This window comes from Lissotriton vulgaris, chromosome 9 (genome assembly GCF_964263255.1).
Source record: "Lissotriton vulgaris chromosome 9, aLisVul1.2, whole genome shotgun sequence".
Lineage (NCBI taxonomy): Eukaryota > Metazoa > Chordata > Amphibia > Caudata > Salamandridae > Lissotriton > Lissotriton vulgaris.
In genome coordinates, this window is record NC_141697.1 from 389,697,625 (window position 1) to 389,713,181 (window position 15,557).

General features: G+C 42.6%; 1 protein-coding gene across 1 annotated transcript in view; it reads left to right on the forward strand.

The window, feature by feature from the left end:
* Nucleotides 1-15,557, forward strand: part of HHIPL1 (HHIP like 1) — a 154,386-nt gene that overhangs the window by 56,513 nt on the left and 82,316 nt on the right. Inside the window, exon 4 of the mRNA XM_086937760.1 lies at nt 7,500-7,828. Within this exon, the coding sequence (XP_086793886.1) occupies nt 7,500-7,828 (329 nt within the window). The remainder of the gene's footprint in view (nt 1-7,499; nt 7,829-15,557) is intronic.

Consider the following 15,557-nt stretch of genomic DNA (forward strand, 5'->3'; position numbering starts at 1 on the left):
GTCAGTACAGGATACAAGTATCACACGCAGTGATTGAATATACACAGCCATTTAGCCAACATCCCTACATGGGCAGGCGGCGTCAATCATCAATTTGGGAGAATAAAAGGGACCGGGGAACCGCAAAGGTGAGGGTACAGTTATTAGGACCCAACACTATGTTAGAAGGTTAACCCTCTATAGTGCAGCTCGCTGAACTACCCATCAGTAACAAACCCGCAACAGACGCCAACCCCACACACCCTAGTGCCATAATTCCCCCCCCCTCAATGAGCCATACACACGGCCGCCACATTCCCGCCACTGCACTGTCATACCCCAACCCCTCTGTACGTAGCCTTCGAGTCCTCAGCCAATCCCCGCTGGCTCGCTCACACTCTCAGATCTTCTGGCATTTAAACCATCTGCCTCCTCCGCTGCGTGTCGTTCCTCATGCTGCATGTAAGAGACATACAAGCCCCAAAAGTTTTCTGGTCTGCTTCTGGGGGGCAGAAGCTCACTGTATGCGTCCGACTGTGTAGAGCAACAAATCATATCCCGGGACCACTGTTGCAACGTCAGGGTTGGCCCCCTCATCCATCACAAAGCCACTCGTCTCTTGGCAATAAGCAGCCCCATATTGACCAGTCTGCGCGCCGCCTTAGGTAGCGCCTTTGTATTTTCCAACAGTGCCATCAGTGGGTCCGGTGTAAGACTCAGGTCGACCACTCTACCCAAATCCTCAAACACACTTTCCCAGTAAGAATAAACTCCTGGACACAACCATGCCAGATGCATAAAATCTGCAGCTGGCGAATCACACCTCTCACACCAGGCATTATCTCGTAAGCCATATCTGCACAGCCGTTCAGGGGTATAGTAGATCCTGTTCAGAAACTTAAAATGCACTAACCTATGCCTACCATGCAGTGACACTTTCCTAGTGTTCGTGTAGCAATAAACCCACTTGTCGTCCTCCAATTGCACATTCAAATCACGTTGCCATGCAAGTCTGGCCGCATTGTACTTATGTGACCTGTGCGACATCGCTATCCTGTAGATAGACGTAACCAGTTTGCGGGGGGAATCGCTTGTGATAACATGCGTCAACTCCAGTACTTCCGAGGGCTCCTCCATACTATCCCCCAATTGCGCCCTAAGAGCCCTTCTAGCTCTATGAAATTGAAATCTAGTCAGCAGTGAGACCTCCTCCATTTAGCCCACCGCCTGCTCCAGCATGCAGACTACTCCATCGCGGAACAGATCTCCGTCTACCTCTTCTTTAAGTTCACACTATGCCTGAACTACACCCTGTTCAGTGAGGGGTCCTATCCATCTCATCCACTCTAGAGGCATGGCTGGAGAGTACAACAAAGCACCTACTTGGTTCAGTAATAGACAGTGACACGCATGCCGAGTGGTATTCAATGAGTCTAAAATGCCCGTTCTACGGTATACAGGCTCCATGATAGTTGCTGGCAGAGGGATAGGGTCAGCAAAGAGTTTCTCTAGTCGTAAATACGGGACGTCTGCATCTCCGTGGATCCAAGCGTGCAGCTGTGCTCCTTGGGCCGCCCTATAATATAGTTTGAAGTCCGGCGCACCCAGTCCGCCCAGGTGATACGGCAGCATGAGCACTCCCCACTTCACCCTAGCTTGCCTTCCTCCCCATGCCAGCTTTAACATCAATTGCCTCAGTCTGTGAAAAAATATGCGTGGCAGCACCAGCACCAGCACCAGCGGGATATTTGTGAAAAAGAACAAGAGTCTGGGCAGCACCACCATTTTCATAATAGAAATACACCCCATCAAGGACAATGGTAGACAGAACCACAAATCGACCTCGTCTTCTAATCGGGAAATGACCGTGCCGTAGTTTTCCCTAAAAACTATATCCGCATCCGTGTGGAGTTGCACGCCTAAGTACCGCACAGAGTCCATAGTCCACAGTAATGGATTTTCCATGTCGAATTCGGTAGTGTTTGGTGTCAGCGGGAACACTAGGGATTTGCCCCAGTTAACCCGGAGTCCAGATAGCGCACCAAATCGGATTACCTCCCTAATAATCGGTGCTAAGTTGTTTTCCGGGTCTCTTACATACAATAGCGTATCATCCGCATATGTAGATACTACTATTCTATACGTCGGGAACCTGATGCCTTTATTCCTGTGATACTCCCTCAATGCGCATGCCAATGGCTCCGCTACCAGGGCGTACAACAGCGGGAACAGTGGGCAGCCCTGTCTTGTGGCTCTAGTGTTATTAAAAGAGGCCGTGACCATATCACCAATTCGCACCATGGCCGTTGGTTTGTAGTAGAGTCCTCAGCATTTGTAAAAACACTGCCCCCATCCTCTGCAGAACTCGCGTTAAAAATGACCATTCCACGTAATCAAATGCTTTTTCCATATCTAGGAAAACTGCCACCGCCTTTGTGTCCTGTCGGGTGTGCTGCATAACACCAAAGACTGTGCGGAGATTATATGTTAAATTCCTTGACGGAATAAATCCCGCCTGTTCAGGGGCTACCAAGATATGTGCCATCAGTGCGAGCCTAGTGGCCAAGACCTGGGCGAATATTTTAACATCAACGTTAAGAAGAGACAGTGGACCGAACGAACTACACTCGTCCAACGGTTTACCCGGCTTTGGGATAGCAACTAGCAAAGCCTCCCTCATAGATGGGGGTATAGTGCCCCTTTCACACATGTCATCAAATAGGGTAGCAAGGTGCGGGAGCAGTTGTTCTAGGAATGCCTTATAAAAGGCAACTATCAAACCATCTGTCCCCGGAGCGCTTCCCTTCTTCATGCTGCCCATCGCTTCAATTATCTCATCCCTTTCTATCGGGTGCATAATAATTCCCTGTGTGCATTTGAAAGAAAGGGAAGCTAGATATGCTTCAGGTATTCAACTATTTGTTCATCAGTTCCCGTTGACCGGGAGCTGTATAGCTCTGTATAATATTGCTGGAAGCGTTCCGCTACCTCGGCCTCCTCTGTCAAAAGCTCCCCTCCTTCTGACTTGATCTCAGTAACTAGCGTCTTGCCTCGCCTCGTCTTCATTAAGCGAGCCACACAGATCCCGGCCTCTCCCCTTCACCATAAACGCGCGCTGTGGCACACTTGCCTAAATGTTTCACTTCGCTATCCGCGGTCGCATGGTATTCCTCCAGGACCTCCTTAAGTTCCTTGTCTATAGTCTCGCTGCCCACCTCAAGCCGTTGCCGCTCTAGACCTTTTCGTTTTCCCTCAACATCCGTCAGAGTCTTACGTAAAGCTCTAAGGACCCCCGAATGCTTAGCCATCGCTACACCTCCAATGTAGACCTTAAACGCCTCCCACGGCGTTTGGAAATCATCCACCAAGCCAACGTTCGTGTCAAAGAAGGTGTCAATGGCTTCAGCCATCTCCTCCCTAAACACTAGTAAGGAGTAGGGGGAAATCTCCACGTAAACGGCGGCAGTCGCCTACCCGGGGTCTCCAACACTATCAGTAGCGGGGAGTTGTCTGAGAGCGTGCGCGGTAGCACCGAACAGTGCCGTACCTTATTTATCAATGCATTTGAAACCATCCAGTAATCAATTTGTGTATGTATATTGTGGTACGCCAAATAGTGGTTATAGCCCTCCTTCTCTGCATTCCTCTCGCGCCACACGTCACACACATCCAAACGCACTATGACCTCTTCAAGCTTCTTAGCAGCCGCCGATGGGTTCCTGACAGGTCTGGCAGATCTGTCCCTGTCCGAGTCTCTGACCAAGTTAAAGTCTACACCCCAAAGAATCTTAGTGTCTCCCCATTCGGTAACCGTCTTAGCTATGTCACTAAAAAATTCTGGGCAATCAAAGTTAGGGCCATGAACATTTGCGTTCAATAAAATTATTAACAATCAAGGATAATACCAAATAATTACACGGTACCGTGACATTGCAATAGGCAAACAGTCATTGAATAAAGACTTAAAAATAGGAATGTTGGAGACTACTTGACCGCATATAGAATGTTAAAAGAAAGAAACCCCTCATGCTTTGCCAGTGGACTATTTGGCAGTATTTTTTAACAAGCATAAGCAAAGCCAATAGATTTCACCTATCTGAGATCTATTGGACTGGTCAATGCTTTTTTTTCATGTTCCATAGCAGTGCGGCCACTGGGCAGCATGGCAGAAATTAAAGAAAAAATAAAAGTGCTATGATGTGTCTAGTGTTGACTGTGTAATACCACTTTTATTTTCTTTACTTTCCACCATGTTGAAAGTAAATATAATAAAAACGCAGTGATGCAGCCTTAGCACTTTTTTGTGGCAGGGAAGATGGATTCAAAATCAGGGGTGGTGGGGACGGGCAAGCAAGGACGGGGGAGCGTTCTGGGGTACGGTTAAAGATACGAGGGAGGAAGCACATTAAAGATGAACAGGTCAGTTGACTACCAACATCCTGAAGAACCTGCCAAATCTCACTGAAATGGATGCAATTACAACATGGCTTCTGGGAGCGCGTTGAAAGTTCGAATGAAAAAAACAGCCTTTTGGTGTGAGTTTTTCAGTACCCTGCTCGTGGCCACACGATGCATGCCCTTGTCACTGTCCCAAGCCTCTCTGACTGGGACTGGAGTTAATGCTTTAAACCTGCTGCTCCAGAACTGACTTCTAGGTGCGCTTTGAGAGATGATGGCCTTCAAATAACCTTTTAATTACTGGAAATCGTACCAGGATAATGTACTCCTCTCAAAGATATCAGTGATATAAACCCCCAGGATTTTGGCCTGGGCTGTGCGGATCCCAATTAAATTTGACTGTGCTGGGCTATGTTCTTTGTAGAAAGTGTGTTTATTTTCTTACAATTTTTCTGAAGCATTGCAGTGGGGTGTTCTTCAGATGTTGATCCTCAATAAAGTGTATTGACAAAGTGCCCACTCGCATGCAGATATTCACGTGTGGACACGGATGGATGAACAGACACGCACATTTTAAAAATAATTTCAAAATACTTCATAATGGGAGCTGTTTTGTATTGTCTGAAAAAGTAAAAGGGCTGTTGAAGTCAGTGTGAACATGCAGCCCACAGGTTCCACTCAGATTAAATAGCTCACTGGGGAGAAAAGAATGCATTTTTGCAGAGATCTTACCAAATAGCTCAATGAGCTCAGTGCTTAAATGTAAACCGTATCCACCTATATAACATAACGTGTATTTGTAAAGCGCACATCCACCCAAAAGGGTATGTTGTCGCTGAATAATAGATGTTTATTGTTACCCAACCAACTCAATGGTATTCATTTTATCGACCTCAGAAGGTTGAAGGTTTAAAAGTGAAAGGTTCACTGGACCCACCGAGATTTTAACCTGCGACCATGAAGTCAAACACAGGCCACTAGAGTGGACGCATTAGTCCACTAAGTCACCAGATCAGACCAAATTTTGTACTCCAATCACAGAAAGGTTGATCACGGAATTGTAGTATCTGCTGAGCAATATAAACTAATGTGCAAAGGGTGCTACTTGTTCAAGAAAGTTGTTTACATTCAATAGACTGAAGCAGTGAGGCTATGCTGGGCAACGCCTGTGTTTGATGGAGTTGTCATTCTTCTGTTTTGCAGTTAGGAATTGTTCAGTAGGAGGTCTACAAGGATGAGATGCCCGAGGGTGGTGGAGGAGGGATGGCCCCTCACCACTTTTCTGAATGCGATCCACATTCCAATTATCAGTTCTGTTAAGTGTCTGGAGTTGTGATTTGTTAATGCTGCAACTTTTGAACTTCATTTTCATTTTCCCCTCCAACCTACATGACGATGACTCAAGTCACCCCACTTCCAAACATAGCCTTTACCAAATTATTTATACTCCGTTCTAAATGAGCAGGTGCATGTGTCCACACCTTCTGACACATCTTATATTATGTTAGATATCTACTTGTGTTGAAACAGATCAACTTTAAACTACAAATGTAACTTCCATTTTGACTCATCTACTCTATATTCAAGACATTTTAAAATACTTAATTTTAAATACAAGTCTTTTCCTCATGCTTTTGCAGGTCAGGGGGCTGAGGCAGAAAGAGATAATATAATTCGTATAGTTTGGAATTGAGGAAGCCACGAATGCAGTGCAATATTCCTGTTATTATACATGGCAGCTTGGATATGAGATCTCACGCTGGCTCTAAAATTCAATAGTGGGGCACAGAGAGTTATAGCAAAGAGGCATTCATCATATCATTACAACTCTCTTTAAGGGTGCAGGGGTTGGAAATCCTGCAACCATGTCAATGGTTCCAACCAACAATCAACGGCAATAAAGAAGTGCTAGGTTTTAACTTTAAAATCTAAGAGATATAGGCAAGCAGCGCAGGAAATACTGCAGAAATGAATGAACGGATGGATAAATAGGTATAAGTGTTGGTCGGCAGGATGGAAATGTAGATAGATGCATGGATGGATGAAGGATAGAGCAACAAATCAAACAAATGAAAGATACCAGATCAGAAGGCAAATGAAAACTTCTCACTCACCAATTAAGCCTCTTAACAGAAATGCCTGCACTTGAAAAATGAGCAATATCACCGGACAATGCAGAGCTTCTTGAAGCTGATGTTTTCTATGATTGCTCCAGCCATTGTTCTCCTTTACAATTGCCACTAACTGCTTGATGGCCAGTAAACAAAGGGCTGAACAAACAGGAACTCTAGTGCAGCCGAGGTGCACACTGGAGATAAAGCACATTAGAATGCTCCCTTTTGTCCGCAACAAGAAAGCATCCACCACATTAGCACCATCTGCTTCACGGAACAACAAAGAGAATGCAAGAATTCCCCCAGTCGCGCCCCATTCACAGAGCAGCCCAGAGATCATTTGGAAATTGCTCACAGTAGCAAAGATGTTCAACAAAAGTCTGTAAGCGTCCGTTGGGGGTTGCGCACGCTTGCTCACAATAACAAAGAAGTTCAGTGGATGAAATAGAGTACTTGGGCCATGGGCCTCTGATCAGAAAAACATATGAACAACTGGAAATAGTATGCTACAACCAACAGAAACGGAGAAAAGTAAGTGGCAAGTACACAAACAAATGAAAAGTAAGGACAGAATGTAAGCTCCTTTTAAGATTTATATTAGATACTACAGATTTCACAAGCACAGCGCAAACGCTGTGCAGGCGAAACTCAAAAAGTACTGTGAAACGATATGCTTCTCTTTTAGTCTAAAAATCATGTCCTCTAAATTAAAGTTTGCTAAGTGGTTCCTGCTCCCAGTAAATTGTTAATTTTCCACTGACGTTATAACTGTATTTATTTTGTTTCTTACACTTGTGTTTTTCAGAATATTACTTTCAAACTAAAATGTGATGTTTCTAGGCAAGGGAACAGAAATGTGCATTTTAACAGCCATTTGTGAAAGTTTACCAAGTCAGCACTCTTAGATTTTTATTTTAAATTGAGTGGATAGGAGAAAATATGTTCTTTTGTTACAAATGTATGTGTATTAAACATTTTCTTCTTTATTCTCTCTTTCACCACTGACAGGTCAGCTTTATTAGGCAAGGTGCTGCGGATCGATGTTGACAATAATAATCAAGGACCACTTTATAGAATTCCACCTGACAACCCATTTATTAATGATGCCTCAGCTAGACCTGAGGTCTATGCTTATGGTGTTAGAAACATGTGGCGCTGCTCGTTTGATAGGGGTGACCCCATCACCAAGGAAGGAAAAGGACGTCTCTTCTGTGGCGACGTGGGACAGAATAAATTTGAAGAAATTGACATTATAGAAAAAGGAAAAAACTATGGCTGGAGAGCAAAAGAAGGCTTCAGCTGCTACGATAAAAAGCTCTGTTCCAATTCTTCACTGGGTAATTTCATATTATACTTTGAAGTTAACTGCTTTTCATACTATACTGTTTATTGTATTAGTTGCTGTATGTGGGGATCATTGTTAGTACTTCATAATGTCCTGATTGCTTACCGGTAATCTTCATGACTCTTAATGCTAGTGCTTCTTATTCCAGCCTTTATCTACAAAGTGAGGCGAGCCGCCACCCGGAGAGATAAGCCTGTATGTATAACCTAGTTGGGAAGTAGAATATTTTCTCATTCCTTTACTGCTGAGCCTTTCTTCTCTTTAAATGTTGTGAATCCCTGTCCCTCTCTCTAAATCCTCATCCCCACTTTCCCGGGAAACTCCTGACAATACTAAGAAATAATCTCCATTCGGAGCCTGAGAGAAGCCTCAAGGAGACATATGGAAGGGAGGGTAAGTGGAAAGAGGAGAGGACTTGGACATGAATGAATGTAGATTACCAGTAAGTAATCGGGACATTATCGTCTCCTTCCTGTTCCTTATCCCAGTTACTTACGCGAGTGTGCAGAAGCTAAGACTGATTCTCAACACCCAGAAAAGACAGGACCCAAGATGAGGGTAACATATGTTGATTGTGAAACAGAATTATAATAAAGCACCTTGCAGTGATACAGATCCTAAAAAAGTCCAGTGAGAGCCCTGGACCTCTAGGCAACAGTCAGTTGCACATGCATGGATATGAGACCATGTGGCAGGCCAATAATTGTCATGCATGGCAACCCATTAGCCTCTGTGAAGAAGGCTGCCATACTACAGTTGAAGCCAATGTCATGGCCCGCAGGTGCTGCGTCGTGATCCAAGGAAACATGCCTGATAGATAGCAAGTTTTGCCCACTCACTCAGAGGAGCAGTAGTAGACTTTTTAACATGACTAGCTACTCTTTGAGAAACAAATAGGGACTCAGCAGAACAAAACTCCCTGATTCCAGTATATGCAGCAAAATCAGGGATAAACCAAGGCAAACCAACCTCTTGGGACACATGATAATCCATGTGGCACACCCTGAACCAGACTGCTAAATCACCTTTTCTGAAATCAGATTAAGGTAGAGGGCAGAAATTCCTAAAGAAACGAATTTCTGCAATCATAGGCTGCGGTGATAGCGTCAGTAAGGCTTCTTTGCTCATAAACTGTAAAAGAGGGGACCTTAGTCAGAGGAGCAAAAGGAGAAGCTTCCAGGAATGGAGGCTAATGTGAACCACAGCCGACAGTTATAGCCCAGAAGCTACAGCTAGCAACCTATTCAGTCCCCAGGGTGATCAGAGCCAAACCCTTAAGGAAACCTTCCAAAAGAAGTCCAAAATGTGACAACACATGGGGAGAGAACCGAATGCCAGCAGCCATTCTCACAATGGAGGTATGACGAGAAGACCCACACAGTCTGAAGAGAGGATGCAATAGACATCCACTAATTACCGTTTGTTGAATGCTTTTGATATAGAAACCCAGAGGTCTAGCAAGTCTTTTGATTTCCCGATAAGTGCTAAGCAGCCTTACCATCAAGGCCTCGCCTGCCTCGCTTGGTCCCCCGACCCCCTCTTTTCCCTGGTGTAGCATTTTGTTTATGAGTGTTACATGTCATGCTGAGGGTGCACTGTCTTAGACACCACAACCATTCTAGAGTTCTGACGTAAGGAGCATCTCATCACAGTTCGGCTGATCAACAAAATCCCTAATCAGGCAAAAATCAAGAGAACTTTTTCATAGGAAACAATGAAAAGATACAAAAGTCTCCAGGAACATGGCCTCATATTTTTACAGAGCTATAAAATCAATAGCCCCACAGAGGAGAAGAAAATGTCTCTGCAGACTGCCATAAAAATACACATCGCAATCAGAGGACCTCCTTCATCCTGAGATCAGTACACTATTTTTTGATGATTAGGTGCAACCAACGGCCACCCAGATCAGCATGCTGTTCCAACCAGATCTACTCAAGAACGTGAGCATTGTGCAACACACTGGTAAGAAACAGGGTTTTAATCTCTCACGAGCCAGAGGTGCGGTGTCATCCCTCTTTAAGAAAGGGTGGGAGATGTCATGTCAGACATGTGTTGCTTTTATCTAAGACTAGGGTCCACAGCCAGACAAGGACGCAGCCAGCCTGGACACAACTTCCTGCCCCAGGGGTGTGCAGGAGGCGTATGGAGGAGCAGTGCAATCCAGGCTAGGGCAATGCAAGATCAAGACAAGCTCACTCTGAAGTAGAGGAACTACACCTCGGCAGCAAGTCTGATTTTCGTTTTCTAGTTCTTCACCACAGTTGTTAACCATGCAAAAGTAATTTATAACCAGAGCTATACTACCCATTCAACATACATGCAAAGTTGATAAGGGGTGCTGAGGTCATCCAACTCTGAAAGCAATCCGGAGGTACAGCACCCAATTTACTGATATGCACCCAGGAGTTGATGTCTTGTGGAAATAATGGTCCTATTTGCTCCAGCAGACCCCCACGTATTGGCGTATAGTATGAGTTTCTCTAAAGACCTACCTGTAGAATCCATGACGTTTTAGCCAATATGATTGACAAATTAAGTGGTAACATTTTTTTTGTTGTCGTTTTAGAAGTAATACTACGAAAGTAGACCCCTAATCTGCACTCCTTATCCTTTTAGAAGAGAGCCAGACTGCCTACATTCATAACTAAGGGCATTATACGATTGGTATTAAAACATTTACCTGAGCTGCATTTAGATCCCTCTATGCAGAACAACTATTTTAAGTCCTGCTGTCAATTTCCAGATGATGTAGGTTCATAGTCATGTTACACAGTACTTTGTTTTTGAAAAGGCTTTTTGGATCTCCAATGCCATTTCCTCTACTCTCAATTTTAGAGTGGATTGTGGCTCTATTTTCACCGTTCTAGCTCCCAGGAGTCAAGGACTGTTTACCTTTACATTTTACACCATTCTGGCCAGGGCTGTGCTGATCTTAATTAGGTTTGACAGGGCTGGGGTATATTCTTTGCAGAAAGTGTGTTTATTTACTTTATAACATTTCTGAAGCTTTGCGGTGAGCTGGTATTCAGATGTTGATCCTCAGTAAAGTGTATTTATTTTTAGTGGCCAGAAAAGGGTAAGCCTACACAGATCTGTGAAGCAAAGCGAAGGATTCAACACCTTTCAGGCACAGTCCACTGATTGCAATGTCCATGTTTCAATGCAGGGCAGCCTATTTAAGTTTGACAACACAACACAATACAGCAAAACATAACATCTGATTTTTGGCTGCCAGTCACCAAAGCATGATCTGCTCTCCGTAGGTGATGGGACAGCATGCACATAAGCTTTTGAGGTTGCAATTAGTAGTATGTGCTTTTTATTCTAGGAACAGAAACTGATGCTTCCTAGTCCATGACACTAGAGATTTTTCTCTTCCTATGGGTGAGTAAGTGAGTGATGAGTGAGTTAGTGAGGTAAAGTATCTGTGTGGAAATGTGCATAAATGTATTTGCATGTGTATGGCCGTGAGTGTGGCTAAGGCGCCTTACTAGAAGGGGGAGGACTATGTGGAAATTTGGTTCAATGTAGATTACAACAATCCTTCATTGGAACACAGGCCCCCCTTCCCTACAGAGGCAACTACTAACCCCACTGGTATATTTCCTTAATTTAGGCCCCTAATCTAACAGGGGTTGAATTCCAATCTCTGGGGCAATGGGATGTTATGGATGAACTAAATACATCTCCTTTCCTGAGGCACTCATATTCGGTGACTACGAAGGAAGCTCATTTATATTGAATGGGTTAGTTTTTACTTTTTAGGATCAAAGTTTCAATGGCAGCTCCAAGTAGGAAAGAAAAATGTTTAAAACAATGACTGTGTCTCCATGAGGAAACTCTTACTTTGAATGTTCTTGCCAAAAATGGTCACCTGTCTAAAGATACACCTCATGGACCACTCTAAAAATTGTTTTATTAGTGTAGTGACAATAGAGGGTATTATGCACAGGATTATTGTTAGGAAAAATAGCAAACCATTGATAATATTAATGCCCTTCTTACACCCTCATTGTATATATTATTTACATAGACAATAATAATTCAATTAGGCAGCAATATATGAAAAATATATGATTATTTTATTTTTCTTGTTATTTATTTTACTTTTTATATCTTTTTTCCATTTTGGACAAAACGATTCTATATTTCTTGTATATATACACCTATATTGATTTGATTCATAGAAAAACACTAGTAATTCATAACAATAGTAATAAATAACATACAGTGCTCAATGTGAACAAAAAGACAAGACAATATACATCTGAATATAAACAAGTGCTGTACGATATATTCGGTCGATGGGGAGTTTATGAAGGCAAATGCGGTAGAATAGAACACAACTCGTTTCGGCCTGAGGCCTTCATCAGGTGACCGTCATTCGTTTTTTACAGAGACAGGTGTACAACAAATTCCTATACAGACAAGGATAAAAACACATAAAGTACATGCATCAATATTTTGAAAATAATTGATATGCATTTGCTGTCTAAACATACATAACATGGTTGAATGAAGGAGGAGGGGGTCTTATTGTGACAATCTATTGTTTCTATAAGGGTCACATACTTTATTATATAATTTTATTTTAAATGATTTCATGATACATTTTCAATAAGTGTGCAAGGTAAACTGGGATTCATGACCCTATATCATATCTTATCCCAACAGCTATCATACAATATATGCAACGATATATAACAAACAGTTACATAACACTGACAATGGAGGTCTCTTTTTATAGCCCTTCTGACTCATATGTTTTAGCTAATGTGTTCAATGTTTCTAATAGACTTAGTAGCAAAGAAATCTATGGAGACGAGAAGAAGGACTAAGAAGATATTTGTCCCAGGTGATAGAATACAGAAGCGGGTGCCAAATATTAGTGTTATTTTACATAGAAGGATTTGAAAATAAAACTAAACAAAGGATTATAGGTAAATAGTGTGCTCAAAGGCGGGAGGAGTATGAAAAGAGGTACCTACTTATAGTAATGTGTGTACAGGCTCTGACTGTTGTTGATACAGAGAAAGAGTAAAAGGTGAAAAAAGTAAATAGATACATGACCCCTTAGTTGGAATGTACGCTAAAAGAGAGAGAGAAGAGATAGATACTAAAGACCTAAATGACAACTCCATTGTCAGTGTTATATAACTGTTTGTTATATATCGTTGCATATATTGTATGATAGCTGTTGGGATAAGATATGATATAGGGTCATGAATCCCAGTTTACCTTGCACACTTATTAAAAATGTATCATGAAATCATTTAAAATAAAATTATATAATAAAGTATGTGACCCTTATAGAAACAATAGATTGTCACAATAAAACCCCCTCCTCCTTCATTCAACCATGTTATGTATGTTTAGACAGCAAATGCATATCAATTATTTTCAAAATATTGATGCATGTACTTTATGTGTTTTTATCCTTGTCTGTATAGGAATTTGTTGTACACCTGTCTCTGTAAAAAACGAATGACGGTCACCTGATGAAGGCCTCAGGCCGAAACGCGTTGTGTTCTATTCTACCGCATTTGCCTTCATAAACTTCCCATCGACCGAATATATCGTACAGCGCTTGTTTATATTCAGATGTATATTGTCTTGTCTTTTTGTTCACATTGAGCACTGTATGTTATTTATTACTATTGTTATGAATTACTAGTGTTTTTCTATGAATCAAATCAATATAGGTGTATATATACAAGAAATATAGAATTGTTTTGTCCAAAATGGAAAAAAGATATAAAAAGTAAAATAAATAACAAGAAAAATAAAATAATCATATATTTTTCATATATTGCTGCCTAATTGAATTATTATTGTCTATGTAAATAATATATACAATGAGGGTGTAAGAAGGGCATTAATATTATCAATGGTTTGCTATTTTTCTTCTCAACCCATGTCTTTGTATTCCCTACGATTAGCAAACCACTAGTAAGTAGGGGTCCCCTTTCTTTCCAAACCAGGATTATTGTTAGACCTGATAGCCTTAGGGTGGTCTTCCCCCCCCCCCCAGTTTTTTGCCTTCCGTCTTCACTTTTTCTGACATCGTTTTGGTCATATTAGAACCCTTAACACTGCTAACCATTGCTAAAGTTCCTGTGCTCTCTCCCCTTAACATGGTAACATTGGGTCATCCTCAATTGGCATATTTATTTTACTTATAAGTCCCTTGTGAAGTGGTACTCCCTGTGCCCATGCCTATAAATTAAATGCTACTACTGGGACTGTTGCAATGACCCCCCACCCCCCACACATAAGATCTCCAAACCATGTCTCAGGCCTGCCATTGCAGAGCCTGTGGGTGCAGTTTACACTGCCATGTCTGCCTGGAAGAATAAACCTTTGCCAGGTCCAAATCTTCCCATTTTATAAACATGTCACCCATAAGGTAGGCTCTGGACAACCCAGAGGCAGGGTACAATGTATCTAAAAGGAAGCACATGCACTTTTAAATTTTACATGTCCAGGTAGTAAAAAGCACTTACATTCTTTTTTCACTAATGCAAGACCTACCTCTTCTATTACCGTATTACATTTTATAAATATAATTCGCCATAGTAAAGGAATATAGTTTTCGAGTTTGGTGTCTCTGGGATCACAATTTACAATCTAAACTTATGGTGAAGTCGGATTTTAAAATGCAATTCTGAAAATGCCCCTTTTAGAAAGTTGTACAAAAGGGGGTGGCGATGGATGGAGCATCTGAACCAATTAAACCCAGATCTGTTGACTAGGTGTGAGTGTTTGATTGGTTCAGATGCTCCGTCCATCACTACCCCCTTTTGTACCGCTTTGTTCACCATAAGTTGGCAGGGTATGCTCAGACGTGAGTGCCTTGCTCACTTTGCCACTGGATTCAAGCAAGCCTGGCTGAAGAAGGCTGTAATGCCAGAAACCGGTCCTAGGAAGCTAGTTTCCGGTCCAGGGAAGGCATGGCTTGGCAGTTTGGGCTGGACCGTTTCCATGAGGCACAGGGTCGGACTGATTTGCATATGGCCGTGTCTGAACTGGGGTGGTGTGGAGTGCAAAAAAACGATGGATTTAGGCCCAGATCTCTGTACTGGGGTAAATGTATGACTTTGTTCTGCATCCTGTCCATCACCTGTGGTTTTTGCATTTGTCACCCCCAGTGGGATGGGTATGCTCAGACGTGAGTCCCATGCACTCCACACCACTGGATTCAAGCAAGCTGGGCTGAAGACGGCTAGAATGCCAGAAACCGGTCCTCGGAAGCTTGTTTCCGGTCCCGGGAAGGCATGGCTTGGCAGTTCGGGCTGGACTGTTCCCATGAGGCACAGGGTCAGACTGATTTGCATATGGCCATGTCTGAACTGGGGTGGTGTGGAGTGCAAAAAAACGATGGAGTTAGGCCAGATCTCTGTATTGGGGTGAATGTATGACATTGTTCTGCATTCTGTCCATCACCTGTGGTTTTTGCATCAGGCAAATATTCTGCCTTAACATCTATGTTGTTTCCCATACAAAAAAAACTTCAAACCTCTTAGTAGATTTGATATCAAACTGCTGTGACATTGTCTATCTCTACCAGGAATAGACAACTTCCAATCTGAACCTAAAAACTTTGTAAAGCCAAAAAAAATGCTTGCATCTGCAAGTCATTGATACCCATCCTCTTCTCTGTATTCCATTTGTCATCAGTTGCCAGCTGACCCAATCAGGTGCCCCATCCATACAAGCTT